Below are 26,962 nucleotides of genomic sequence, written 5' to 3'. Positions count from 1 at the left end.
GCCTGGTGTTATTGGCACATAATTTGATGAAGGTAAACACAGAGTGAATGACTGTGCGTAATGACACTGCACTCTGTTGTAGAACTCCTTAAATCAGAGGCTGCAGATTTATCATCATATCTGTCTTGCTGTCTTCAGATGCTGCAGATGAACTGAAGGAGTAGTTTTTCATACAGTATAAAGCAGCTATGGACAACAGATTAATTTATAAAATGATGCAGCCTGCTTTACTGACATCAAAGCTTCACTGTAATCACATTAATCTTTAATTTGTATGCTGATCTAAACACATCTACTGGTTGGAGAGTGTTTAATCAAAATTGTTTATTCATATCTACAGCAAAGTTTGTTATTTTTGTGTATTTTTGCTGCAAGTATTTAGTTTGCTCTTGTTGATAAATCCCTAAAGTGTCAGTTTACTGATGTTGCACCAGAAACGGCTGTGGTTCTGAGATGCCTATTCCTGTTTAAATCATAACACAACTGCCTCATTTAAACGAACCTCCAATCTGTTTGCGCCTCTCCTCCCAGCTGTGCACCATGTATGGAAAGTTGAAAGGGGAAACTGAGACGAATTGTGACCCCTTCGGCCTGCCATAACTGGGCGGTTTGCACTGGGCACCAAAATACCAAAGAAGGGCAAAGTGAGATTCAAGAACATACCAAACTTTGGGAGCACTGATTGTGCTGGTCATTGCAGTGCCATGAAGACAAACACAACAAAACCCAAAAACACACAAAGTAGGGACAATATTCCTGTTTGTGATCAGCCAGGAGTCAATTCAGACATGACCTGACCAGACTGCTCAGTGATATTAGCTATATGGAAGTAAGCTGATGTATTGACTGGTCATGGATGTATAGTAGGATACTACTGGGCCAATTTTGTTGTGTTTTGTTATTGTATTTTCTAAAATGTTTTGGGGTATTTGGTTTTGTTTTTGTCCTGTTGTTGTTTTGTGAAGTCTTATTGTGTTTTATGTTTTGTAGGTGTGTTTTCTGATATTGTATGTATGGTTTTGTTTTTGTGTCTTGGCCTATGTTGTTGTGTTTGGCACCTCAGGGCCACTGTATATGTCCCTTCACAACAGCAGCCCTTGACTTCTATACTGTTGTGTGTATTGATGCTGCTGCTGATGTGAAGTTTGTGTATGTGGAGGATGGATGGAGGCGGTGCTCCTACAGTACAGGCAGCAGGCAGCAGGCAGGGCTGGGCAGCAGCAGACCCGCAGCGGAGCGGCAGAGAAAGATCCAGCAAGGAGGGGACACAGTCAGTCAGACAGGGAGGAGGGACAGCCAGGCAAGAAACAAACACCACCGACAACAATACCGAGCGGTACCGTCGTGACAGCGTCTGGTTACAGCACGGAAACACCCAGGAGACAACCTCTTTTTTATCCCATGTATTTTTAGAAACAGGTGAGTATTAATCGCAGATTTGTGTTGCTGGTGGGAAAGCTGTCAGTGCGCACCCCGCCCGCCCAGCTAACTAGCGGATGATGTCTATCTCCCCTCGGCCTGGCTAGCTCGTCTCACCGCCGGTTAAATTAGTCAGCTTTGTATGAGCTCTAACGGTAACTAGCTATTTGTTGTTTTTTTCTGTAATCTGGTCGCTAAATTGAGCAGCTATGCGAAGCTAACAAGTAGCTTAAGCTTCTTATACTGTTTGACTTGTGGCTTAGTGCCAGTGTTATTAGCTAACCATCTCTCATGCTAGCTTAGCAGGACTGCAGTGCTCGTCTTTCATTATGTGTAAGCTGGGCAATATTGCTTTTTCTGGTAGTTTTGTAGCTGTTGGTATTGAAGCTCACTCACCTTGATAGATGAATGCGTTAAAGGCCTGTAACTGTCATGACTTCAGTATTATAGAAATAGCTGTTTCTTCTGTAAACACCACATGTGGAGCAGTGTGCATCCCTTTAAGCTAATACAGCGGCTATTCACTTGACTCCTGGCCTCTGCTGTCTTAATCTCTGGGAAATCGCCTTATTTGTTTACACATGTGCAAAAGATACAAGTTGATTTACACGGAAACAATAAAAAAATGTGATGGAGAGGTGCAAAAAAACCCCTGAAAGGGGCACTCTCCAATGCTGACTCAATTAAAAAATAAGTAACAAATAAAAAAGAAAGAAACATGGTTTTTTTGCTCTGTGTTGTGAAATTGAGTCTAAAGCTTGATGTGATGACAAGGACCAACATGCCCCTGATCATCTGATAAGAAAAAAGTCATAATAAAAATAATAATTGGATAGTGGTTAACCCACATGTAGAAAAGCATTGGAATACTTCCTGAGAAGGGTTTTTTTTTAATGTGCTTGTTCAATCCATACAGATAACACAGAAAATTTGCATGAGTAGATAAGGTAGTTGTACGATAAGGTGAATATGCAAACAAGAGGTTGTTGCAAATCACAACAGACTGCTGTGCTTTCTGATTATACACCTTTGATCTTCAAAACGTCAATTCTGCAGAGTAGGAGAAGAAATGTCTTGAGATTGATGACATGGCATTTTTTCTATGTAGCAGGTTTGAGTTTCATGCATGTAACTTGACATTTGACCAACCTCCAGGCTAGGATGAAGGAATCTGTATTTTGGCACAACTGCTTTTTAGCAATGCCTCATTTCTCATTGTTATTGGCACTGAACAGCTCTACTCATACATCTGCATGTTAGATGCTTTCTTCAAGGGCAAATTGCCTCTAGAGCTGGGCAATACATCTGAAGTCATTATCACATTAACAACGGGGATATTTCCTGATAGGTATGGCAAATGCATGCACAATTATATATAGAATAATCAAACAGAACTGTGCTACACTGTTATATGTCATACATGAGACCAAAGTCTTTATTGTGTAATACAAAACATTAAAAAAACAAATTTTGTTACTTTTTAATAACATCTTCTAGGAATTTGGACAGAAATGTGTAGAACAAAGATCATATCATCATGATATGATTTGGCTGAAAGTCTTTCAACGATGATATTGAATTATTACCCGGCCCTACTTGCAAATCACATTTTCTAATTCTGGTCCATCATGTTTCTTGTGTGTTATGCATCATTGCCCATCGGCAGCCCGTCGTCACCATGACAGCGGAGGAAACCATAAACGTGAAGGAGGTGGAGATCATCAAGGTGATCCTGGACTTTCTCAACTCCAGGAAGTTGCACATCAGCATGTTGGCTCTGGAGAAGGAGAGTGGCGTTATCAATGGGCTCTACTCTGACGACATGCTCTTCCTCAGGTAGGTGAACTACACCAACAGTCACAGCAGACAGTCTGGAGTGTAGACGTCTCTGGTTTCAGCTCCAAAATCTGCTTACTGTGAGGCAGAAACAACAGGCAGCTGTTGAACGTTATACGTTTAGTGTTTCTGATAGTGTCCTCTGCACTGGAGATGCTGTAACACTGCACCGCTGCATCAGATATGAGATCTGCAGTTCTACTCAGCCGGAGTATTAAATACTTTTTGATATTTCACCTCCTGATGTGAAGTGTAGATTATAGGCAGTTTTATGTTGTTATGGTAAACATTTATTAATCTTTTATATTGTGTTGTGTTTATATGTTTCAACAGAAAAATAATCTAAGTTTACACATTTGTGTGACTTTGAATATTAAGACATGATTCCACATGCTACCTGTGTATTAACACTGCACTGTTTTCTTTTTAGGCAACTGGTGCTTGATGGTCAGTGGGATGAGGTCTTGCAGTTCATTCAGCCTTTGGAGTGCATGGATAAGTTTGACAGAAAAAGGTGTGTTTAAAGTCTGAATCACTTTCATTGTGTTCAAGTACAAGCGTATGTCTGTATGTTTTATATTTTCAGTTTATTCATTGTTTGACTTTCAGTTACGGGACTCTAGAGGTTGATGCTGACATAGCCTTCATATTAACACGGGAATACAATTCAAAACAAACAGCTTCAACACTTAAACTGCTTCTTTTTGTGTCAGGATTTCTTATATCAACTCTTGGTACTGTCATGTTGCTCCCAGGTTTCGTTACATCATCTTAAAGCAGAAGTTTCTGGAGGCTCTGTGTGTGAACAACGCCATGTCTGCAGAGGACGAGCCGCAGCACGTAAGTCAGAGCACTAAAGTTGGTGACTTTACTAACTGTCAGTATTTTTTATGTTATCTAAGCTTCCCAGATGACGACACAACTTTTAAAAAGGCTTTCCAACAGCACTGTTTTGTCTTCCCACTGACATGATAGTAAACACGAAGGCTCAAAATGTGTTTTTAATACATGTAGCTTGAACAAGGTTTACAATCTTTTCTGTTAATAAAGACGGGATCAGGCAGTTTGTGTGTGTGTGTGTGTGTGTGTGTGTGTGTGTGTGTGTGTGTGTGTGTGTGTGTGTGTGTGTGTGTGTGTGTGTGTGTGTGTGTGTGTGTGTGTGTGTGTGTGTGTGTGTGTGCGCTCAGCAGTGGCTACATTTACATGCAAGTAATGACGAGGCTGTTTGCCACACTACAGCCAAGGACTTATCCGGATTAAACTGTTTATGTGCGCCTTTGATACGGCTTGATCGAGTATCCCTGCTTTATGTGATAAATATTTAACATATCTGTTTAGCTGTGATGTCACATCCACAGAAGTCACCAGCAAGTGCCAACTTACCGTTTCACTGAGAAGTAGATCCTGTAACCCAATATTACCCTACAAGTAACTATAACAGTTAGCAATGGATAGTGTTATGTGACACTTATAGTATATTTCAATGTAGGTTTGGATTTGCACTGATGGCACAATCAAAAAAAAGTAAGATATGACAGTGCATCAGTAACTGGTTTATAGGAGTAAATAAGTGAGTAGCATCTTAGATGGAACATTGTTTGGGTTATAGCTGAGTAATGACGTGTGCCAATCTAAAAACTCTTTACTGAATTATACATACATGTAAATATAGCCACCCAAATGCAGAAATGCATCTAAAATTGCATTAACTTATAAACATAAACAGAATGTGTTCATTCAAGCATCGTTTCTTTATAATTTATTGGTTCTAGTGACCAAAACAAATGTATTATGAAGTCTGCAGCTCATGAACCCTTTGCAGAAGCTATTAAAACTCTTTAAAGAAGTATTAAGAGGCTGGTCTAAATCACATTCTTAATTGTTAATTAAAAAAAAAAAAAAAATCTGCCAAATCAATAAATCTAACTCACAGTCTCTCATATAATAACACGTGCTGTGACATACTTGGAGCTCATTCTGCCCTCTCTGTTCATGCTCTTAAATTAGGCTAGCTGTGGGCCTACTGTCACATGGCATAGCTGTTACTGAATGCAGCTTGTGACACTGTGCCAGAGCTTTCGTGTCCTATTAACTAGATTAGGTTTAGACTTCTTTGGACATCTGTGGACATTGTGTGTGTGTGTGTGTGTGTGTGTGTGTGTGTGTGTGTGTGTGTGTGTGTGTGTGTGTGCTCATTGGCAATAGTGTGCCCAGGGGTGTGTATTGGTCGTTGTGATATGGCCTGGATTGTGTGTTAAGAATGATATTTCAGGACGGTGAGAGACAATTTTTTAGGAATCTGTAGGAAAGGTGTTTCTTCTTCTCCAAACTAGTCTCTGATTTCTGGTGCATGTTAGCCTTGAAGCAGTGTTTTTTTTTCCTCAGCCTCACTGACATTTAAAAGTCATCTGTGCCTCCAATGTGCTGCCAAAGAGATAAAACTCTCTCAAAAGGCACTGAGCTTTTCTGTCAGCTATTCAGAGAGAAAATTCTCCTTAATCACATGTGAGAGTCAAAAATATCTTCTGTGTTTTTCAGTTGGAGTTCACCATGCAGGAAGCAGTCAAGTGTCTTCATGCCCTGGAGGAGTTCTGTCCCTCTAAAGATGACTACAGCAAACTGTGTCTGCTCCTCACCCTGCCTCGCCTCACAAACCACGCTGAGTTTAAGGCAAGGAATTTGAATGTAGATTGAGGCATTTATACTCAAAAGTTTCTCAATTTGACTCTTTTTAACAGTCTGCTGTGACTCAAAGCATCTTTTTATTCTCTGATACAATCTTCTGCATCTTAAATAATAATTTTATAAGACTAAATGATATTACAGTAATATATTTTGTTGAGATGTTTGTCTCCATGTGTTTGGCATGTATGTTTTGTTCTGATTTCTCTGTTGGTGTCCTCCAGGACTGGAACCCAAGCACAGCCAGGGTGCAGTGTTTTGAGGAGGCCTGCACCATGGTGGCCGAGTTCATTCCTGCAGACAGGAAGCTGAGTGAGGCTGGATTCAAAGCAAGCAGAGATCGACTTTTCCAGCTGGCTCTTAAAGGAGTCCTCTATGAGTGCTGTGTGGAGTTCTGCCAGGTTTGAACTATTAAATCCAAACATAGATACAGTCTGAGTCAAAAGTGTGGACACTTTCCTATTCCCTTGAATGGGAAAGTGTGTCCAAACCTGAACTCTAAAAGCAGTTTGTGCCTCTGAACTGCTAAATAACTACATTACAGAGTGGTTAGTGGTTAAATTGCATCAAAATAAATAAGTTAAGTCATTCTTGTTCGTTTGCAGAGCAAGGCGACGGGTGAGGAGATCACAGAGAGCGAGGTTCTCCTGGGTGTTGACATGCTGTGCGGTAACGGCTGTGACGACCTGGACTTGTCCCTGCTCTCCTGGATGCAGAACCTCTCCCACAGCGTCTTCTCCTGCGCCTTCGAACAGAAGCAACTCAATATCCACGTGGACCGCCTAGTCAAGCCGGCAAAGACTGGCTACGCTGACCTCCTCACCCCACTCATCAGCAAATTGTCTCCATACCCCTCCTCCCCTCTTCGCCGCCCACAGTCCGCCGACACCTACATGTCACGCTCCTTGAATCCAGCGTTGGACGGGTTGTCCTACGGGCTGTCCGGCCAGGATAAGAGAGCAAGCGGCGGGGAAGCTGCGCCAGGTAAAGGGGTCTCTCCCATGTCTCACTCGTTTGCCAACTTCCACTACCCCGGAACTGGCGCACAGAGCCTGAGCAGGAGTCTCATGATGGAGAGCTCCGACTGCCACAGCATCTTCGAGGAATCCCCTGAAACGTAAGGATTCGGATTTGTAGTCGACCATATTTCTGTTCATCTTAAAAAGTTTTGAGACATCGGTTTTACGCAGCACCTTGTCAGATGTCTTAGTTATGCTTATGATCACAGAGGCACAGCAATCCTCTTTTGCTTTTTGTCTGTTTTTCTGTGTGAAGCTCAAGGACAGAAACACCCGTGGATAAGATGATGAGTTCAGGTGGAGCTCAAAACGTGCGTCCTGCATCAGCTCCTGGGGAGGATGCACCTTCAGCTAGCTCCGCTGACAGCAGGAACGAGGTAAATCCGAAACATTACCGGCATTTGATATTCAACTTGTTAGACCTGTTGTATGTCACACATCACTTAACAGCTGCTGTATTTTTTTCCCACATCCTTGCATTGTTTTCTTCCCTTGATGGGTGTTGCCTCCAGTGAATGTCTAAATATAGGCCAGTTCTGATGAATCTTTTCAGAGTGATGTGTCTGAGTCATCTCCCTCCAACATATTTGACACTGACTCGAGCCCAGTCACTGTCAAGGCTGACATGGCTGCTAGGTGGTTGGTTTTTCCTTTTTTATTGAAGGGGTCCTGTGGAGTTTACCTGGTTACATTCAGCGTTATCCACCAAAATGCATTGTGTATCCTTTAGGCCTAACAAACATGTTACATGCATTTCCTTCCTCATAAAGCATTTGCAATCATTAGTTTGCCTCCACAAAAATGCGTTTCTCTTCTTGTTACTTCAGTCGGATATTCGAGCTTCACTGTGCAGAATAATGCATGTGCAGAGTTTGACTTTCAGATGAACAATATTTGCATGTTTATAGATTCAGGATTTTTGGATGAGGGAGAAGGAATAGATGCAATTTTAATGGTTTTTAATGAGATTATTGAACTTTTTTTGTGGAAAAAACATATCAGACACAAATAATGATTCAAAGCAGAGTGTTTTATATACATCTTAAAACATCTGGACGGGATCTTTAAAAATTTGAAACCTGCATTGTTTACATCCATTATTACATGCTCGCAGCCTTCTTCTTCCCTGCCTTTGCTGGACACGTTTCTGTTTTTCTTGGCGCAGCACTGCTACATGTGGATCAGTGGAACAGTGTGAGCATTAGCTTGTGCGTGTACACGAGAGCGAACAGAACAGTAGCCTACAAATAAAAGCTGGTTTCAAGGTTTATCTGCTGATGGACAGTGACAGTTGACAGTTTTTGGTGGTAATGTAGAGAGAAGTGTAGCAATGCGCAGCAAACTAGCGACAGCAAACTAGAAAACATGGATGTTGGACGATGTACTCAATTTAAAGTATTCAAAAAATAGTTTTTTCAAGTGTTTTACGAAGAAGGCAATACATTTAACACATTTGTTACACCTCAAGGATACACACAATGCTTTGGTGTGAAACACTGAATGCTTATAGATACAAATGTTGAATTAGTAACACCTAGTTTGTCAAAAAATATTTGTCAATTTGAAGTTCATGTTTCATAATATAGTGATTAGATATTATATGATGGGATATAAAGCAGCTGTAGTTGTGTTAAGTAGCCAGACAGTAACAAAGGAGACAGGGCAGCGCACTAACAGAGGAAAACAAGCCCAGGTGGGATATGATCTCAGGTCAGTGGGGATTACTTGACTCCCAACCACCAAAATGAATGAGTCATTACTGCCCTCGTGTTGCCTGTAAACACAGTGTTAACACAGTATCTGTTTCTGTCGGCCTCATGCTTTTCTATTCTCGGCCCGTTGTGCAGCACAGTGTGAAGTTCGTGCTTCGCTCTGCCTTCCCCGTCACCCTGGAGACACAAAGAGGCCAGAAACAGAAGCAGACTTTGGGGCCTCTGTGATCTTACTGTCACACTCCTACCCTCTCTTTCTTGTTTTCCTCTCTAGTCTCCATCCTTTTCCAGAGCTGGCACAGTGCCCGTTTCTCTCCCCTCCCCAAACATAGATCTGTTCCCATCAGATTGTCAGGACAGGAAGCAAAGGGAAGAGAGGGGAAGTGACCTGTCCTCGGCTCTCAGTCTCAACCTTTGTCCTTCTCTATTACCTGAACTGACAGAAGAATGTGGTGGAGCTGGGTTCATCTGATCACAATGCTGCCTTTGAATAGTGTTAATAGGAGTTGGCTGTGGCCTGGTTCAGCTGTTAGCCTCATTTGTACAGACCAATCTTCATATTTTCACCTATACAAAATGACCTACCCTGCTTATTTAGAATTAATGCAACAGTAGGTTAAATACATGGAAGACTAAGAAGATTTATGTACAATACAAAGTTAAAATGTAATCTATGTATTCTTTCATAATGCATGAACGGTTCTGTGTTCAATCCTCAGCTTCGGGACTCTACGGAGAAGTATGAGGAGTATTATCGCCAGCGTCTTCGTGTGCAGCAGCACCTGGAACAGAAGCAGCAGCAGAGGCAGATGTACCAGCAGATGTTGCTGGAGGGAGGGGTGCAGCAGGACCCTCCACCCAGCGACATGCAGCACAGCCTCACAGAGAAGTTCCTCAACAGGTAAAATCACCACAAGAGAAAGTTAAAATGATCTTCATCAGTGATTTATAGACACCTCTCAAGTCACATTGGTGGGCTGCTATGTTGGGGTAGTTCTGGTTTAGCTTTCCTGAATTAAGCTTGCTAATTACTGCAGGGCTTTTTAATATCTTCATACAATAGAGGAGCAGCTGTCAGACATGAGGAGTTGTACATGTTAACGCCCTGATAATAATGAATCCCATGGGGCTCCCCCACAACAACACACACCTCCCCCAAAACCCATCTCCAGTCCACACTGTACCATCTGTGGACAATTGTTTCCTACAGAAATAGCACCTGTCTGAAACATCTACCGTTGCAACTTAAGCATGCTCTTAGCCTACTACAAGAGTACATTTAGATCTGACTCCATGACAAAAATAACATGGGGAATTAGTTTATTTTTTTGCTCTATCATCAGGACAAAGGCCCTTTGATTTCCCCCCTTGAGAGTTCCTTTCAGTCCCCCCTCTCCCTGTCTCTGTATCCTCTGCATTATTCACAAGGCTAGATGTGCATAATGATATCATTACTTCAGTTTTCTTTTGTCCTCTGCCCTTTATAGTTTTAACTAGATTTAACTAGCCTGTCTACTACAGTCTGGAGGCAAAAGTTAAATGTGAGGTAGCTTTCCTCCTTTTTCTTATGTCAAAAATACAACAAAAGATAACAAGAGTAAGAAATATAAAGAGGGGGGGGGGGGGGAGCATTTATGTAGATGGATTTAATGAATGTGTGCTGGTGCTCCTCAGGTCCATCCAGAAGCTGGAGGAGCTAAACGTGGGGATGGAGAATTTAGGAGAGGAGGTGAAATCTCTGGCCCAGCAGTGCAATGGCAACGGGAACACAGCCCCGTCTGAGGACAATAACAACCCTCCATCTGTGACCACGGAGCAGAACAGGACCCAAGGGGGAGGGGTGCTCAGCAGCACCCCACAGCGCACCATAGGAGGCCGCGTAGTCCCACCCCCAGATGAGTCCCCTGTCGTCTCCCAGAGGTAGGGGTAACATCTTTGTTTTCATACCGGGGTTGGTTGCAGGGCTGAATTAGATGATGATTGTGTTTTGTGTTTTTTTTTTTTTGTTTTTTTTTGACAGTGAGCAGAAACAAAAAGCAAGTCAACAAGGTGACTCTCCAGGCTCCTTAACCCGGAGTAAAGAGGTAGGAATGCACACAAACGCATCAACACAGCAGCCACAGCAAAAATAACCTTTGAACAAATCTGTCAGAACTGCCGTAAATAATTTATACTTGTCAGTGTTTCACTGCGCTCAGTAATAATCCTCAATTTATTTTTGTTTATCCACTGTTTTTCAAGGCTAGTTCGTCTCAGGTTGTCACTCATTGTCTCACATTTTACCTGTTATTACTGTCACCGTTGCCCTCTGGTATTTAGCAGAAACAAGTGTTATCCAGGACTCTCTGAACGTCATAGATCTTGATTTTGAAGTTGAGCACATTCCTCTTGTTTCCGTCATAATATAAGACGATCAAAAGTAATGCTCATTTCACTTAGCAGATTATAACGTTTCATCTGAACAGCAGTGATGTCACGTTGGCATCATGACAGTATGGATGTCATAGGGTAGAGAAGATCAGAGTAGATTATACCGCTAATTGCATGTACTCTGTGTGTTTTTTTTAATAGGATGACAAACCAAAAAGCCTGTTTGTACCGGTGCATTCTCTAGAAGATACTCAGGCTGTTCGGGCTGTTGCTTTCCACCCGTCTGGAGCGCTCTACGCTGTGGGGTCCAACTCCAAAACGCTACGTGTCTGCGCTTATCCAGAAACACTAGACACAAGGTAACATGTGAGCAGTCAGCTTGAAAAAATGATAGTGAACTTTTTTGTTTTTCTTATCAACAGTAGGATAGAAAGAGAGTAGGAATCCTTGATCTTAAGGAGAAAGAAGAGTGCTTTTTTGTTTTTTTTTTTTTTACCTTTTTTGTGTTGATGCCAAATTGCACTTCACAAGCTCCATTGCTGTAGGGCTCTGGTGAAGATCTGGTGACTGAAAATTTACACAATAAACTGTGTGTTTGCAAAGAATCTAAAACTGAAAACATTTTTTTTTTATCTTAACAAATGTTCTGCTGGAGCACCTTCTTGTGTTAAGGTAGTGTGCAGTAGTTTTGACATTTTTGTAAATTCAAATAAATTTAAATAAATTTACAACATACAGTAAAAGCAGGCACAATAGAATATAACTTTATTATCCCGCTATAGCAGGACATTTGTCTTTGTCTCACCATAAACAACAACAACACAATAAAAAACAATGAAGAGACACACAAGGTCAGACATCAGCAGTACATCAATATACTGTCTGTGCAACAGTTATACACAGTACAGTTTAAGGAGATCCCCCAACATGGTGATATTGTAGTGCTGTTTGTTCATTATATTGATTTCATTTGGTACAAAGGATCCCTTGTATATTTTTTGTTGTCCTATAATGTCCAGAAGGCATTAACTCATATTCAGAATAGTGGGGATGTTCAGGGCTATTAACAATAGACAGAGCTTTCCTGTATGCAGCAGTATTATACAAAGCAGCTAATGACCTTTGCTGGTGACCTAATATTGTCCCAGCTGCTTTTACAATCCCAGCTAATTTGTTTTTATTTGCCACAGTCTCTGCTACTGCTTGTTTCTTCCCTTCACTAATTTATTTTTCCTCGTCTCCGTTCTGTCTGTCCTCGGCAGGTCAAGTCAAACGAAGCAGCCAGTTGTGCGCTTCAAGAGGAACAAACACCACAAAGGTTCCATCTACTGTGTGGCCTGGAGCCACTGCGGGCAGCTGCTGGCTACAGGCTCCAACGACAAATATGTTAAAGTCCTACCTTTCAGTGCAGAGACGTGCAATGCCACGGGTGAGCGTACTCTGCATGAATGCGCTATGATAGTCTTCTTTGATGGTGTCAGCACTCATTAAGAAGGTATCTTATTCTGGTTCTAGGCCCAGACCTGGAGTTCAGCATGCACGACGGCACCATCAGAGACCTGGCCTTCATGGAGGGTCCAGAAAGTGGAGGAGCCATCTTGATCAGCGCAGGAGCAGGAGACTGTAACATCTACACCACCGACTGTCAGCGAGGACAGGGCCTGCATGCCCTCAGCGGACACACAGGTACATTAACAGCCTCTGACCTCTCAACCTGAAGACTAGAGTCAAACGTAGAGAGGTGTCCTCTGCTGTGAGTGGTGGGAAGTTTGATTTGTGGGTTTTGTGTCCAGGTCACATTCTTTCTCTTTATACGTGGGGAGGCTGGATGATCGCCTCCGGCTCTCAAGACAAGACGGTGCGTTTCTGGGACCTCAGGGTGCCCAGCTGCGTGCGAGTAGTGGGAACTGCTTTCCACGGCTCAGGTATGGTTCATGCCGTGTGTGTCATGAGTTTCACCTCCGTGTTTGCAATGTCTTAGCTGGTTTTTACAGCTACACCTCTCTTCTTTACTCCACAGGCAGTCCTGTTGCCTCGGTAGCAGTTGATCCTAGCGGTCGTCTCTTAGCAACAGGGCAGGAAGACAGCGCTTGCATGCTGTATGACATAAGAGGAGGACGCATCGTCCAGGTGTATCGGCCGCACACCAGCGACGTGCGGTCTGTCAGGTTCTCTCCTGGAGCTCACTACCTGCTTACCGGCTCCTACGACACAAAGGTTATGGTCACCAACCTCCAGGGTACGTCTAACCTGCTGACAGATAAATGAAAAGCTCACGTTTCCATGTGTGTACATTTAGGGGACCTGACAACACTTGTTATGCATATGATCCATATGATGCAGCTTGCATGTCTTTATGGCATTTCAGTATGTCAGCTGTATAGTAAATCAGTATGCAGGTACAGTAGATTTAAAGCTGTTGGCACATTTGATCATCTCCTTACACTCTGTGCATTCGGTGGCTTACCATGAGGTGCAGCTAAGTGCTTTATGTGCAGAAACATTAAGCATCAAACAAACGTTTTGCTGCAATGTGCACGGTTTTCTCACCTAAGCAGATTGTGGCTATTAATGGAAATACCTGCTGCATGTGCACATTATTTCAGCATCTATGATGAAGAAAAGTATGTTTTCCCAGATTTTAGTCTTTAAAGATAAGCAGAAGAGAATTGACTTCAAGCATCCCTCTGGCTCATACTGTGTATTTCTGGGATTACTTATCTACTGTATTATTTAAATATAAATCTGGTGATATTCCATATTTTTGTTATTGTCAACAAATCCCATAAAAAGACCAAAATCAAACATTACTGTAGTCTGTCTCTTAATACCTTCCATCTTCCCTACCCAGTGGTACTCTGCTCAAAGCCCATTCACTCCTACTGAAGCTGCAAATATTAAAAAAAATCATTTCATTTTTGGTTTTGTTTTTTTCATGGGATTTGTTGATAATAAGACAAATATTAAATATCACCAGATTTGCCTTTTAAAACATTACAAATATAAACTTTTGCATTTCTAACAGAACTCCAGGTGTCTGTTACCATGAATATCAACCTAAGAGAAATTTTGCCTCAAGTTATTGTGACTGATGTGACCAACATGAACCTTCAGTCGTCCCCCACATAAAAATATCTTAGTCTTTAATCTAATGTGGGATGTGTGTCTTGATTTTGAATCTGTTTCCTGTATGTGTGTCCAGGTGACCTGACCAAGCAGTTGCCTCTGACCACGGTGGGAGAGCACGGCGACAAGGTGATACAGTGTCGATGGCACACACAAGACCTGTCCTTCCTCTCATCCTCTGCTGACCGTACTGTCACACTCTGGACACACAACCCATAACAAACGCACACACACACACACACACACACATACACACACACACATTCCCCTAAAAAAAAAAAAAAAAACACTTCTCCTCCCACATCACCAACACTGTCCCATCCTTTTAACACACTCGACAAAAAAAAGTCACAAACAAAACAAAAACCACACAAACAGGTGAATGAGCCTTTCCCTCCTGTCTGTAGGAAAGCAAATGGATTCAAACACATCAGAAGCACATGCTGCATGTTCTCCTTTTTCTTTAGATCGCTCACGTTTCATGGATCACACTTATTGTCGTCATCTTGAGGGTCAAACGGCAGAATCATTCCTTACTGTCACTCATCACTTCATCCTTTAAATCCACGTGGTGACATCTTAAACTCTCACCTCCTGCACACACCAGTCAGTTGCTACCATTGACTGTATATAATATGTATATTTTATATACAGTTAATGGTTTCCACATGTACTTCTACTGAAGAGTTGTCGAGGATAGACAGGACAGAGTGCTTTGCTCATGACGGTGCCTTTCTTGAGTTTCCATAACAAAAAATGTTGTTAAAAAAAAAGTAAATATGGTCATTTTAGAAGATCAATTTTGTTAAATCGTACATTCCTTCTTTTTTTTTGCATATCATTTTCTTACAGCTGGTGTTATGCTGCTATTGTTTGGGGAAACAAGTTGAATTTATGGTGTAAAATGTAATTTTTCAGTGTGTCAGTAGTGAGCTTTCCCTGTCGGGAGGCTGAGTCTGTGGCAGACAAACTATCTGTCGATCAGTCAGCTGTTGCTTCCCCCCAGTGGGATGTACTGATGTCTCATGTTACTGTATCCACTGCATCACTACGACTCAAAATGTGTAAATTAGCTTGTGCATTTGTTTTCAATTTGAAAAATCAGTGTTTTTGCGCTGAAGCTGTTACAGTGTCTTGCAATGGCTTGCTTGCAATGGAAGATTGTTATTATGTCGCCATCAAAGGGAAATACCAGTGTAATTTTTGGTTGAGCGCTCTAGCAATTCAGTTTAGGATTTTTCAGTGTTCAAAAGCTTTGGTTTGTCTCCTGCTGTATTAATGTAACAACAGTAGGTGGCAGTATTTACCCCTAACAAGGGTCTAACCGTATGCACAATGAAATCTGGATGGAAGCACGGGTGTTTAGATATTTAAAACCAGTATTTCGGGCATTTGCATTGTCTTCTTTTCTTGTATTTTACATGCGCACTTTGTCTTCTAACAACGTTTTATCTTCCTGATTTACTTTTAAAGATGCATATTTAAGTTTTTATGCTTATGTATAGTATATTGTTTTAACAAATAAGGCCAAACTAATGCGTACATAGATGTATTTATTTCAGTTGTGTTTATGTATGTACAGTTATTAGTATGTTTTTGAAATGCTAGTGGCTCTTGTATCAAGCCTTTCTAATTCTTGTTTTTAAAGGTGACTTTAATTAATTCAAGCTAACTGAATGAGTCTGCTGGTACGTTCAATAAAGTGTCTTTTACACAAGCTGTATGTTTTGTTGAAATGAACAGTTTACTTCAAACACTTAAAAAATCAAAACAAAATGCGTACATGAGAGAGGTTTTACTCCTCTGACCGCACTCAAAACATTTAGTACAAAAGAGTATAAGGGCTGTACACGGGTTAAATTCATCTTTTTATCAAACAGTTTGCTTAAAATAGCTTTTGTAAATTTACTTAGTCTGACTTCTGTAACTCTTAATCAAACATAAACCTTACATATATACAAAATACAGAGAGTGCTGTACCTGTCTGCACTGACGCAGACAACACTGTGAGTTAAACCACATTACTTGATGGTTGAAGGTTCGGACGGCAGTTAACAGAATCCTAACAATAATAAAAAAGTACAATAAATATAAACAACTGCAGTTGTGTATTGAAAAATACACAGTGTGAAATGAAATCATGAAAAACAAGGTTAAAAAAACAACACTTTTGTCCCTGACACCACTCAGAGTTTGTGGATGTTGTGCAAGTTGTGCGAAGAAAATTAGAAATTAGAGATTTTTCCATTCTGTTAACCACACACAATGCTGACAGTGCTTTGTTTTGTCCAGAGGGACAAATGTAGTGAGACACAGGACTTTCTTCTGAGTAACCATCTTGATGGTATCACAACGCTGTCCAAACCTTCATGAGATTCAAAATAGAACACCTGTATGTCCCTTTAGTGCTTAGTTCATTTGGAGCTGGAGCTGGTCCGGGCTGCAGCGTTTGCTGCAGACGGCAAGGTGACACGTTGCTCGTCCATTCGTTTGGCCTGAGAGCGCATTATGAGGCTGAAGAAGTCCTCATCTGGTACAGTGGGCCCTCGGACTGGAGGAGGGGGAGGTGCACAGCGCTGGTCATCCAAACGGGACCCCTGGTGGAGCAAGGAAGGAGGACATGAGAGTGAGTTTGAGATGTGGTTCAAGTTTTTTTATTTGTCTTCTGAAAGCGCATTACAGTGACTGAGTACCAACTCAAATAGCCTTTTTGTTTAGGCTCTGAATATTTGGTAAAAACACAGGCATGACCCACCTGGCACTTGACAAGCATATCGAAGAAGTCGTCATCAGGCTCTGCGTTGTCAGCATTGGCCATCAGGTGGCTGAGCATGGCCTGGTTGCCGTTTTGATTGAGTCTGAGGCCGGGCAGGCTTCCCCCTGCTACTGACGACTCACCCAACTGGCGGCCCTGGGCGCCTGATACGTTGGCAGACTCTGACACAGCTACAGAGTTAGAGATAATCGATGAAGGGGCAGAAGAGAAAGAAAATCAGTTTCAATGTTAAGTTTTAATGTGGTGATTGGTTGAATTTTGTGTGTGTGAATGAATAGACTCACATTTCCTAATGGCTCTGGGAGGCGACTCTGGGCCACTGTTTAATGAAAACCTGCTGCCCTTTATTGAACAGCGCTGGTCATCCATACGGTTGCTCTGGAAACGGCTGAGCAGATCAAAGAAGCCCTCGTCTCCGAGCATGTCAGGACTGAGTCGCTAAAAAAAGGAAAATATATTGTTTGATAATAGCTGTAGGAGAGTGAAAGAGACGTGTGTGTTTGTGTGTGTGGTTATCAGCATGTACCTTCTGTGGTCCCTGTGCAGCGGTCTGGCTGGTGTCCAGGGTGTTGCTGGTGTCCTGGAGGACCTTACTGGAGCCACCAAACTTGTACTTCTTCCCACGCAGACGGCTGACAAAGAATAACTTTGAGGAGCTCTTGGCCAGGGAAGGTTTGGACTGTTTGGTCAGAATATCACTGTTCCACTTCTGACCCTTCAATACACAGGAAAAGATTAGTTATCACAGTGCAGAAAGAAGCAAAGTGGGAATACAATAGAAAGCAAAACAGTTCTTACATTAATTTTGTCTGGTGTGAGTTTCATCAGCTCCAGGTTCTCCATGCTGTGTCTTCTGCTCATCCTGGGCCTTGCTCCTAAAACAAACAGTATTACCACCTTTTACACATACTGCACTGTTAAAAACATCTTAAATAACTTATATCTTGAGAGTTCAGGGTTTGTGATTTTTTTTTTTTACCATGCAAGTTGTAGTCTATATCCTTATTCTCTGAAAAGGTGGAGTTATTTGTGCTATAGCTCAGACCCAGCACCGTCTGGAGATCAGACACATTCATACGAGCCGTCAGCTCCCCACTCCTGTCTCCAGTCTGGAGGAAGAAAAAAAAACCGACACACACAGGAAGGTTAATTTTACAACTGAATGATTTCTTAACCTGTTTTTGTTAAGTTTTCAAAGTGAGACTACATAGAATATTCAAGTGAAAGGAAATGTATGTTGCTTTCATTCATTTTGTGTACCTCTTTGCAGATTTCCAGGTGTTTCTCAGCAAAGTGCATGGCCTGGTCATGGTTCCCCAGCGCTGTGTGAGCGTTTCCTAGACTCCAGCATGCACGACCCTCCCCGATCCTGCAGAAACAATAAAACATTTAACTGTTTAATTGTATAAGGCATAGTCAAAATGTAGGAAACATCTGCATAAATTCTTCCTATAATGAGTGTGTGCTGTGTGTGTGTGTTGGTACCGGTCATTGAGGTCCTGGGCTATGATCAGGTGTTTGAGGTGGTAGTCTATGGCTCTCTCATAGTCTTGGAGCAGCGTGTAGGTGTTGCCCAGACTGTAGCAGGCCTGGGCCTCCACAGCTCGATCCTTCAACTGCCTCGCCAGCTGCAGCGTCCTCCTGACAAACATGCAGACAAGCTGGTTTAAAATACTGCGGTGAGACCTCAGAATTTGCCTGTGGCTCTCCATATCAAAGGCCGTCTTTCTCAGAAGTCCAGGAACATTTTATACAATGGAGCACATATCATATCACACACAAGGGAAGCTTAATATTTGGATGGTGGCGTAACAATTTGTCTTTCAACAAAGATGATTATGTAACACCACACCCAACATTTAAATCTTGGCAGCAGTAAGTAGAAAAAGAAATATGATAAAGTGGAATGCATAACTTCATGTCTTTTTAGATAAGTCATACCAGTAAGAGTATTTTCTTACTTATTCTGCACACTACTTGCTAAATAAGATTCTACATGTACAGATAATTTTTTTTTTTTTTTAATGTGTTGCAAGAGATGTCAAGCATGCAGAGTGGCCTGCACATTCGTGCTGGAAATTAGTGTGATGGTAGTGATGAAGCCTGATGAGGCCGGCTTACTTGTAATGTTCAGCTGCCACTTCAAATTCCCCCAAAAAGATATAGGCATTTCCTAGGTTGCAGTAAGCCCGTCTCTCCGCCGAACGGTCGCCAAACTCCTTTGCTATTTGCAGGCGCTGAACAAAGATAGAAACAGAATTGAGTTTTTATCATTTCTTTAGAATCACTGTAATTACAGAAGTAGTTTGTCATGCTTATTAAGCTTGTCTATGGTGTTGTAAATGAAGAAAGGATTTTCAGGGTTTCCTCTCACTTGTTCATGAGAAGCCACAGCTTTGCGAAAGTTTCCCAGTAAGTAGTGGGTGTTGCCTAAGTTGCCATAGGTTCGGCCCTGGGCAGCCCGATCTCCAAGCTCCTTCACTATCGCCAAGTTCGCCCTAAAACATACACGTACAATCCAATGGTCAGACAGCAACCAGCTCAGTGATATAGATATCTAATAACAGGTGGCTGGTTAGCTGCAAGGTATCGTATCATTAATAAATAGAGCTGCAACAATTAGTCAATTAATTGATTAGTCGGTAATCAAGTAATTGTTTAAGTCATTTTTAGGCAAAAATGCCAAATATTTGACGGTTCCAGGTTCTCAAATGTACTCAAATTTAATGTTCCATTACAGTAAATTGAAATATTTTGGAAGTTTGGACTGTTGGTCGGTCAAAACAAGATATTCCAAGATGTTACATTGGGCTAAAGGAAATTGTGATGGGCATTTTTCGCTGTTTTCTGATGTTTTGTGGGACCAAACGATTAATAGATAAAGTAATGAGCACATTAAGCGACAAGGAAAATAATCGTTAATAATAGTTGCAGCCCTATTAATAAGTATCGTATAATGCAAGATTAATATGGTTAAAACACCCACACACACTCTGACTTACTCATAATACTCAGCTGCCTGTCTCAGTGCCATCATGACCTCTTCTGGGAAATCTCCAGGCTCAGCTCCGCTCCAACAAATACTTTTGCCTTTAGCATGGTACACGTTCCCAAAGTTATACAGAGCTCTTGCCTGACCCACCTGACACAAATCCAGGAAAAAAAAACATACCTTACAATCAGCTTATTTATTTAACCAAGAAATCTCCTGAGATACATTATGTCTTTTACAAGAGGTTAATAATGCTACTACTGCAGCTGCCTCACCTTGTCATTAATGTCCCTCGCTATGTCCAAGTGCCTCTGACAGCAAACCACAGCCTCGTCAAACCGCCCCAGCACCTTCAAGGTGTTGCCAAGGTTCCCACTGGCTTTGGCTTCTCCAAGCAGGTCTCCAATGGTCCTACGTAACACATATTACCTTAGTAAAATAAAAATCTGTATCTGTGATGACCTGTTAACAGAGTTGTGCAGGTTCTTGTGTAAGTCCAACCTGGTCAAGGTGAGGTCATGTCGGTGAAACTCCAGGGCCTTAGCGTACTCATGCAGGTGGAAGTAGGCATTGCCAAGCTGGCTGTAGATGGCACTGAGCACCTGCAGGTCCTCTGTACCCACCTGGATGGCAGTTTCAAAGAAGGAGACGCCAGCTCTGTAGTCCCCCACCTTACAGAGACGCTCACCTTCCAATGCCAGCTCCAAGCAGGACACCTCCATCCTACAGCAGACAGGAGAACATTCAGTCGCTCAAGGGTTAAACACAAGTCTGGTCTGCTGTTTGAACTGGCTAAACCTCAAGAAAAAATGCACTGAGCACCATGACTGGCTCCAAAGTGCTGTATTTAGAACCAAAACTAAGGACCAAAGTTAAAGAAGTTGTAGAAAACTAAATCGTCTTTGGCTGTAACCTAAAGACAACTGAACGGACTTCACTCCCGACTGGCGAACAGCCTTTTTCGAAGCAAAAGCTTTAAACAGGGAATGTTGTTTAGCTACTTCCTTCCACCTACAGAGAACAATGGCTCCAACTGGGGTTTGTTTGTTATGGTAGCTCTCACATCCTTTTGACATGCGTCAGAAAGTAAAGAGGGTGCTTTTCCAGTCAGATGAAGTTAAAACTGGGCAGAAATGTTCATTACTCCCCAGTTTATTAGGCTGCAGGGTAAAACCATACCATTGGGTTTTAGATGAATTTCCTTCTTTTCATGCAAGCATTAGTTTCCATTCATGACCACAGAATAAAAATGGACTTGCAGAATTTTTCATTTCATTTGTCAGTTCAGTTTGTTAGACAATCCCTGCTTTGAAACACTTCCTTGTTGGTGTGTTCATAGATGCTCCAACAACTGAAATTTGTGACTTGGTTCTTAAAAATCAATCTTTTTAAGAGACAATAAAATTCACATTATCTCGAATTTCTGACAATATGGTGTGTGAAAGCAAGGTTTTCCTTCCTAACTACTAAAGTAACTGTTCAGATTGTTGGTTACGTTTCAACACATTCTGAAATCAAAATGATGCAGTAAATGGCTTCCTATAGCATAAGAAATCAATATAGAAAAACTTGTGATGTGATTTTTTTTTTATGTGCAATTTGAAGTGTGTCCTCTAAGACAACTCAATAACCAAGCCTTGTGGAGTTACAAATGAGATAGGCTCAGGCATTTCAAGGCCAGATGAAAAGACTGTCAGACAATGGCTGGCGACTTATCTGCAGATGGATTAACTTTAGATTAAGCAGCATATCATGCAGAGCAAAAGCCGTTAGCCTGCCAACTTTTGTTTTTCAGGAAATCAGCACAAAGTCACACAAAGTCTTTTCAGTTTGTTTATCTCAAGCTTTCCTCCTGTACCCACCCAACGTTTTGTTAGAAGCTGACCCAAATACATAAACTCTTCACATGAAGTAATAGCTTACATAGTCTATGATGTGCTACTAAAATTACACAAAAACACCAAACAATGCAGCTTGTTTCTTTACTCAGTGAGGCTATAATTAACAAAGGCAAACATGGTGCCCTGAATGGTCCATAAAGTTTATGTAATCATTAGTCTTAGGCCTTAAATGAGAAGAACCTACTTTTTGTTTTCTACTAAGTTAACAACATACCATTCAACACTATAGCTATGGTAAATACTAGCCTACCTGCTGGCCTTTCTTGTCTTACAACAACAACAAAAGCACATGGAACATCTGAGAGGCATCTAATGAGGTTTCCACTGCTGCGGCTCCTTCTCTTTCCCCGAAGCATGGAGAGATTATCTCAGACCAACTCAGTAGCCTATACTAAAATAAGATGAATCTTATTTGTTGTTCATTTAAGTCTAAAAAACAAGCTTAAAAAAAAAATAGCGTTCATCTCCTGTGACATAAAAGCCACTGGTCCTCTGACGTCACATTTAACACTACACGTTGGAAAACCTTCAAGGAGACGCGTGTGATGTTGTCACAGTATTAACCCCAAATGCAAGGCAGCAGGGAAACCGCTGAATCAGTATTTTCTGAGCTAATCTGCTTGTCTCTCTGTCAAACTGTCCTCTAACCTGGTCACCTGAGATTACTGCTGTAGAGTATGTGCACCCAACAGATTACAGAGCTAAGTAGCTTTATTAGACATGCCAGACTCAAGCAGAGTCTGTAGTGAAGTCTAATGGAATCAGTTCATTGAGAATTACCATCCTGACAGTAGCATTCATAGGACCACAGAAAAAAACAGATCCTCCCACCGAGCATACGTCTACTCTATCCAATTAAGTTGCACACACATGTAGCAATAAACAAAGCCGGCAGTGATGAATTTTTCAGGGCTTGTTAAATATTGAAGGTAGCTGGAGCAGTTCTTTCTCTGTTTGGCAAGTCACACCTGCTTCCAGAGCTCTTTACCTGGTTATGTAGGGACAGCTGGCTGATACCTTTTTGGGAAACTCACCTGCCTTTAGTCAACAAACTCACAGGAAGCACTGTGAAAAAAAAGACTCCTCCTCTATAATTTAACTCAGGCCTCTATTTTCAAGCCCATATTACACTCAATACCATCACTTCCTCAACAAGTCAACACCAAATAAATCAATACCTCATCTGTTACCTGGCACTGACACATCTTACGTAACAAGCATTAAATAATCAAAAATATAAAGACCTTCTTCTTCTCTTCACCAACATTTAATGCCTTCATTTAAAGTCCCTTCTGAAATGAATTGAGTCAAAACAAAGAGATAAAGATATAAAAGATAAATACAGAGCTCTACAACTATATTTTAGTTGAGAGAGGAGAGATTCCTACCTGTAGCGAACATTGAAGGACTGGTCCTCAGCCCGCATGCTAACCAGTGAGCCGCTGGTATCCATTGAAGTGCATAATATGAGGGACAATCCCAATTTAGTTCCCGAAAAAATGGTTGCGTTTCAAAACAAGAGCCAACAAGAAAGAAAAAAAATCTTTGGTCAAAGAGAATCGGGCAACAGGGGGCGAACCGTACAAAAAAAATCACCCAATTTGGTCAAGACTGCGATTGTCCCTCTGCTGAATGTGGACAGGGGAAGGTTACCCCATGCGTGTTAGACAGAGCTGCAGAGTCCTGAGCGCCAGTCCACAGGGCTGCTTTCGTATACTGTGTGTTTTGCGTCACTGCCCTTCAATCTCTCATCAGCGGCCCTCTGTGAAGAGAACACAAGATGCTGCGTGTGAAGCCTCTTTCTGGGCCACGCGGTGCCATGGCAACACCAACCAAACAGCAGCGTGCACAAGCGGGGCAGGCAGGAAGTGAGAGAGCAGGGCAGGAACGAAAGGGATGGGAGGGGGGGTCATCACAGGCGAGCTGTCAATCTTAAGACTGTGACTCAATTCGTCCAAGCTTGGAGATGTGTGTGAGCGCTCTAAAGGTGCTACAAGGTGCTACAAGGTGACCGAGCTATGAACACTTGATGATGTGACAGCTATGCAAGCAGAGATGAGAGGAAGAATATAATCGCCAGGGTGTGTAGATGCAAATCATAGGAAATCACCGAAAACTAACAGAACCCAACCAGCAACTTATTGCATGATTTGCCAAGAAAAAAAAAATCACAAAATTTAGAAAAAGCAGCTCTGAAACAGTCCAGACACAACTGGAAAAATAAAAGAAGTAAAACATATGAACCTACTGTGTGGACGTGACTTCCACCAAAGGAAAGGACAGTGATAAGCAAGCTACATGGATAAGATGGATTGCATTAAGTAGAGACCGGAGCCAACCGTTACCTCATTTCTCCATGAGGTCATACTAGCCGCACCCACTTGTCCCCCAAGTTTAGCCTTTCAGCCCCTCCCCTCTGCATGGGAAATAGAGCAGGCAAGATATTTCCAAACTGGGTTCATTCTTTACATTGAATAGCAGCTAAAAGACAAAGTAGAGGTGATAAACAACAAGCAGCGTGTGCATCTAAAACCCTTTCAGAGACAGAGGGAATGGTGACAGTTCACAGTTACAACACATAGCATTACAATTGCATTACATTTGATAGATTAGGCAATGTAAATAACCGTAACTGTGCTCTTTCTCCATCAAAATATCCACATCTACATACAGGCCTGGTATACTGAATTGCCTTCCTGTTATCTTAGCATATTCCTCTTATTAACAAAATGACTATGTGAAAAGATATAAGAAAAGTACCTGACTGTATCTGACTGTCTACATCAATAATAAGCAGAACATTCTTAAGTTAAAATGCAAAAATGAGGAACAAAAACGTGTGAATATCAATCTTGATGATTTGTGAAATCCCTCCTTACAACAACCATGATGATTATTACTTTATATTTAATTTGCTTGCTTAAAAGTCAAAATGTTGTCAATCTGCAGAATTTATTATTAAATAAGGCCCAGTTCTACCTAGAAGAGGGCCAGTATTCTGAAACTATATTGGATAAGGAACTTTAATCTACAATAGGTTTGCTGGGCAGGTCCTTGTTTGACAAGTATTAGATCAGCACTGAGCTCATAGTGGAAGAAGAGCACAAATCTTAAAAACACACACCACATCCAAAACAACTCAAGCCTGTTTGAGCTCTTGTACAATACGCTACACTGTATGAGTGTCAGTCATCATTCAATACTAAATGTTTTAAATTTTAGAGCCCAATAAAAAATACAAAGACAGGGGCTTGTGTGTGCACATGCAAAAGTGTGTATATGAGGCACTTTGCTACTGATATAGCACATTTATAGAGGAGAGCTTGTATAATCCATGCTTTAACCAACAAAAACAGCCCTTGGCAAATTAAAGTCCACATATGTTGAGTACTTGTGTTTAAATCCAGCTGTCTGAAAAGAAAAAAATGGCACAAGATTGAAATAATCTTTTCGCCCAGCCTGTTATTCCTGCCGGTGCAGGAACATCAACAGCTTTAACACAGTCTGAAGCCCAGAGCTTTGGGACTCTGCACTGTTCATGTTCCTGCACATTTGTATAATTACCAATTGATGTGTGCCAGTGTTCGAGCAGCCTTTTCCACCATTGTATGCCAAATGGGTGTGTTTCCAAGAGACCTGACCAGCTCACAAAGCTACAGTGTTCGTGGACAAGCGCGAAACTGGGAGAAGTGATTCATGACTAGACGTACATCAAAGGAAACAAGAGCTTGATTTTAATTGACAGCTTCACAGGAGGTAATCACAGACTCCTTTTTGAGTCACAAACAGGACATGATTTCATCTTGAACACACAGCAGATCTATTTTCATTGTGCTTACAGCTCATTGATGCACTAAAATGAGTACTGCTTCTGACAGCAAAATCTAAATATGGAAACACCACTCAGCATTAGACCATGACCCAGCAAAAGCCTTCACCAAAACAAAAGAAAGCAAGAGATGAAACAACTAAATAAGTACTGACCGGTAACTCTTCCGCACAGGAACAGGAAATCGGGAAAGCCTGCAAGGAAAAGTGTGAATAACTTAACATCTAAATAAATTGGTGTTGTGGTTACTTAAGTTTGTGTATGAATGTTTGTGTATTTTGCCTCCCATGGTTATGATACAGGTATGATATCAAATTAAATTCACACTATATGCTTTAGTACAAACGATGATTAACACACTCAGTTGCCAGTTTGTTAGTTACACCTACAAACAGTAAGACTTAGTGTACATAGCCTAACCTTACCTAAATATTGGTGATATATACCGGTATTACGCAATACATTTCAACATCAACTCAAACTACAGCCTCCAAAATCACCATGAATTTGAATTAGCACTTTTCCACAGTTTCGATACTGTTTTTTTTTTTTACTAAACTAGCATATTAATCACATGATGTGACAAGTTGAAAGTGAAATGAAATCTGTATGAAAGTGCCCATAACTGTGTAACTTAACACAAAATACACTTACCAATTATTGTAATTATTTATGTAATACTACAATATATATGATTCTGATAGACATGTCTACCGGCGTTGTAACAAGCAGTAACCATTGATTTTTCAAACTTTTTGAGACAAATCAGTAACTTTTTACGTTTTGATTAATCTCTACTGGACAAATAGCTTAATTCTGACAGATTTTACTCCACCTTGAGAACGATCGACTGGGAGCAGATAGCAAACACCAGACTGTTCTGGTCGGTACTATTGTCAGAGATTTTGTGTACCAAAGTAACATTACAGCCATTTCGAAGCAACAACCTCCGTTAGTGAATTCATCCCTCTCTGATTAATTACAGTAAATAACGTTATCATATCTAGCTAAAGATTAGCTAGTTAGCTTGTTAGCTGCTAAACTTACGTTAGACGATCCAGTTCGAACAATGGTCAATTCTCCTCGTCTTTTCTTCACTGTGTCATGAGTATAAAAAACTAGCTTCCTTTTAAAGAAAAGTGGACAGTTGTACGTTAAAGCAAGGCTATTTAATGTACAGCCCAAAACTACATTGTCCTTTTAACTTTTCTTAAACTTGGATTTAACTTCGATGAGTTGAGAAGCCCTGCTGCTGTACTACGCTATGTGTTTTTTTCCAACCAGCCAATCAGAGGACACA

The 26,962-nt window shown here is 41.3% G+C and overlaps 2 protein-coding genes across 5 annotated transcripts; one reads left to right on the top strand and one right to left on the bottom strand.

Moving 5' to 3' along the window:
• The first annotated feature begins 1,192 nt into the window (after positions 1-1,192).
• On the top strand, positions 1,193-16,534 carry wdr47a (WD repeat domain 47a). 2 transcript variants are annotated; one of them, XM_044368089.1, is made up of 17 exons: positions 1,193-1,419; positions 3,086-3,255; positions 3,686-3,769; positions 4,011-4,095; positions 5,794-5,925; positions 6,162-6,338; positions 6,543-7,054; positions 7,213-7,333; positions 9,388-9,569; positions 10,343-10,588; positions 10,689-10,752; positions 11,240-11,397; positions 12,301-12,467; positions 12,554-12,724; positions 12,832-12,963; positions 13,059-13,277; positions 14,241-16,534. In XM_044368089.1, the coding sequence occupies exons 2-17, from the start codon at positions 3,098-3,100 to the stop codon at positions 14,381-14,383; spliced, it is 2,751 nt and encodes a 916-aa protein (XP_044224024.1). In that variant the 5' UTR covers positions 1,193-1,419; positions 3,086-3,097; the 3' UTR covers positions 14,384-16,534. The 2 variants fall into 2 exon arrangements, with proteins under 2 accessions (XP_044224024.1, XP_044224025.1); XM_044368090.1 differs by lacking the exon at positions 1,193-1,419 and adding an exon at positions 1,449-1,574.
• Positions 15,886-26,904, bottom strand: gpsm2 (G protein signaling modulator 2). Of its 3 annotated transcripts, XM_044368091.1 has the most exons (16): positions 26,710-26,904; positions 25,818-25,856; positions 23,222-23,595; positions 20,434-20,655; positions 20,208-20,343; positions 19,943-20,082; positions 19,315-19,438; positions 19,062-19,177; positions 18,426-18,581; positions 18,201-18,309; positions 17,920-18,049; positions 17,739-17,815; positions 17,467-17,655; positions 17,225-17,378; positions 16,920-17,110; positions 15,886-16,761 (listed from the first exon to the last, which is right to left on the bottom strand). In XM_044368091.1, exons 3-16 carry the CDS (start codon positions 23,284-23,286, stop codon positions 16,579-16,581), a joined length of 1,992 nt encoding a protein of 663 aa, XP_044224026.1. In that variant the 5' UTR covers positions 23,287-23,595; positions 25,818-25,856; positions 26,710-26,904; the 3' UTR covers positions 15,886-16,578. The 3 variants fall into 3 exon arrangements, with proteins under 3 accessions (XP_044224026.1, XP_044224027.1, XP_044224028.1); XM_044368092.1 differs by lacking the exon at positions 23,222-23,595 and having other exon boundaries at positions 26,710-26,903; XM_044368093.1 differs by lacking the exons at positions 23,222-23,595; positions 25,818-25,856 and having other exon boundaries at positions 26,710-26,903.
• Between the last annotated feature and the right edge of the window lie 58 nt (positions 26,905-26,962).

Source organism: Thunnus albacares, chromosome 12 (genome assembly GCF_914725855.1).
Source record: "Thunnus albacares chromosome 12, fThuAlb1.1, whole genome shotgun sequence".
NCBI classification, from domain to species: Eukaryota; Metazoa; Chordata; class Actinopteri; order Scombriformes; family Scombridae; genus Thunnus; species Thunnus albacares.
This window is presented reverse-complemented; position numbering and strand designations above follow the sequence as displayed.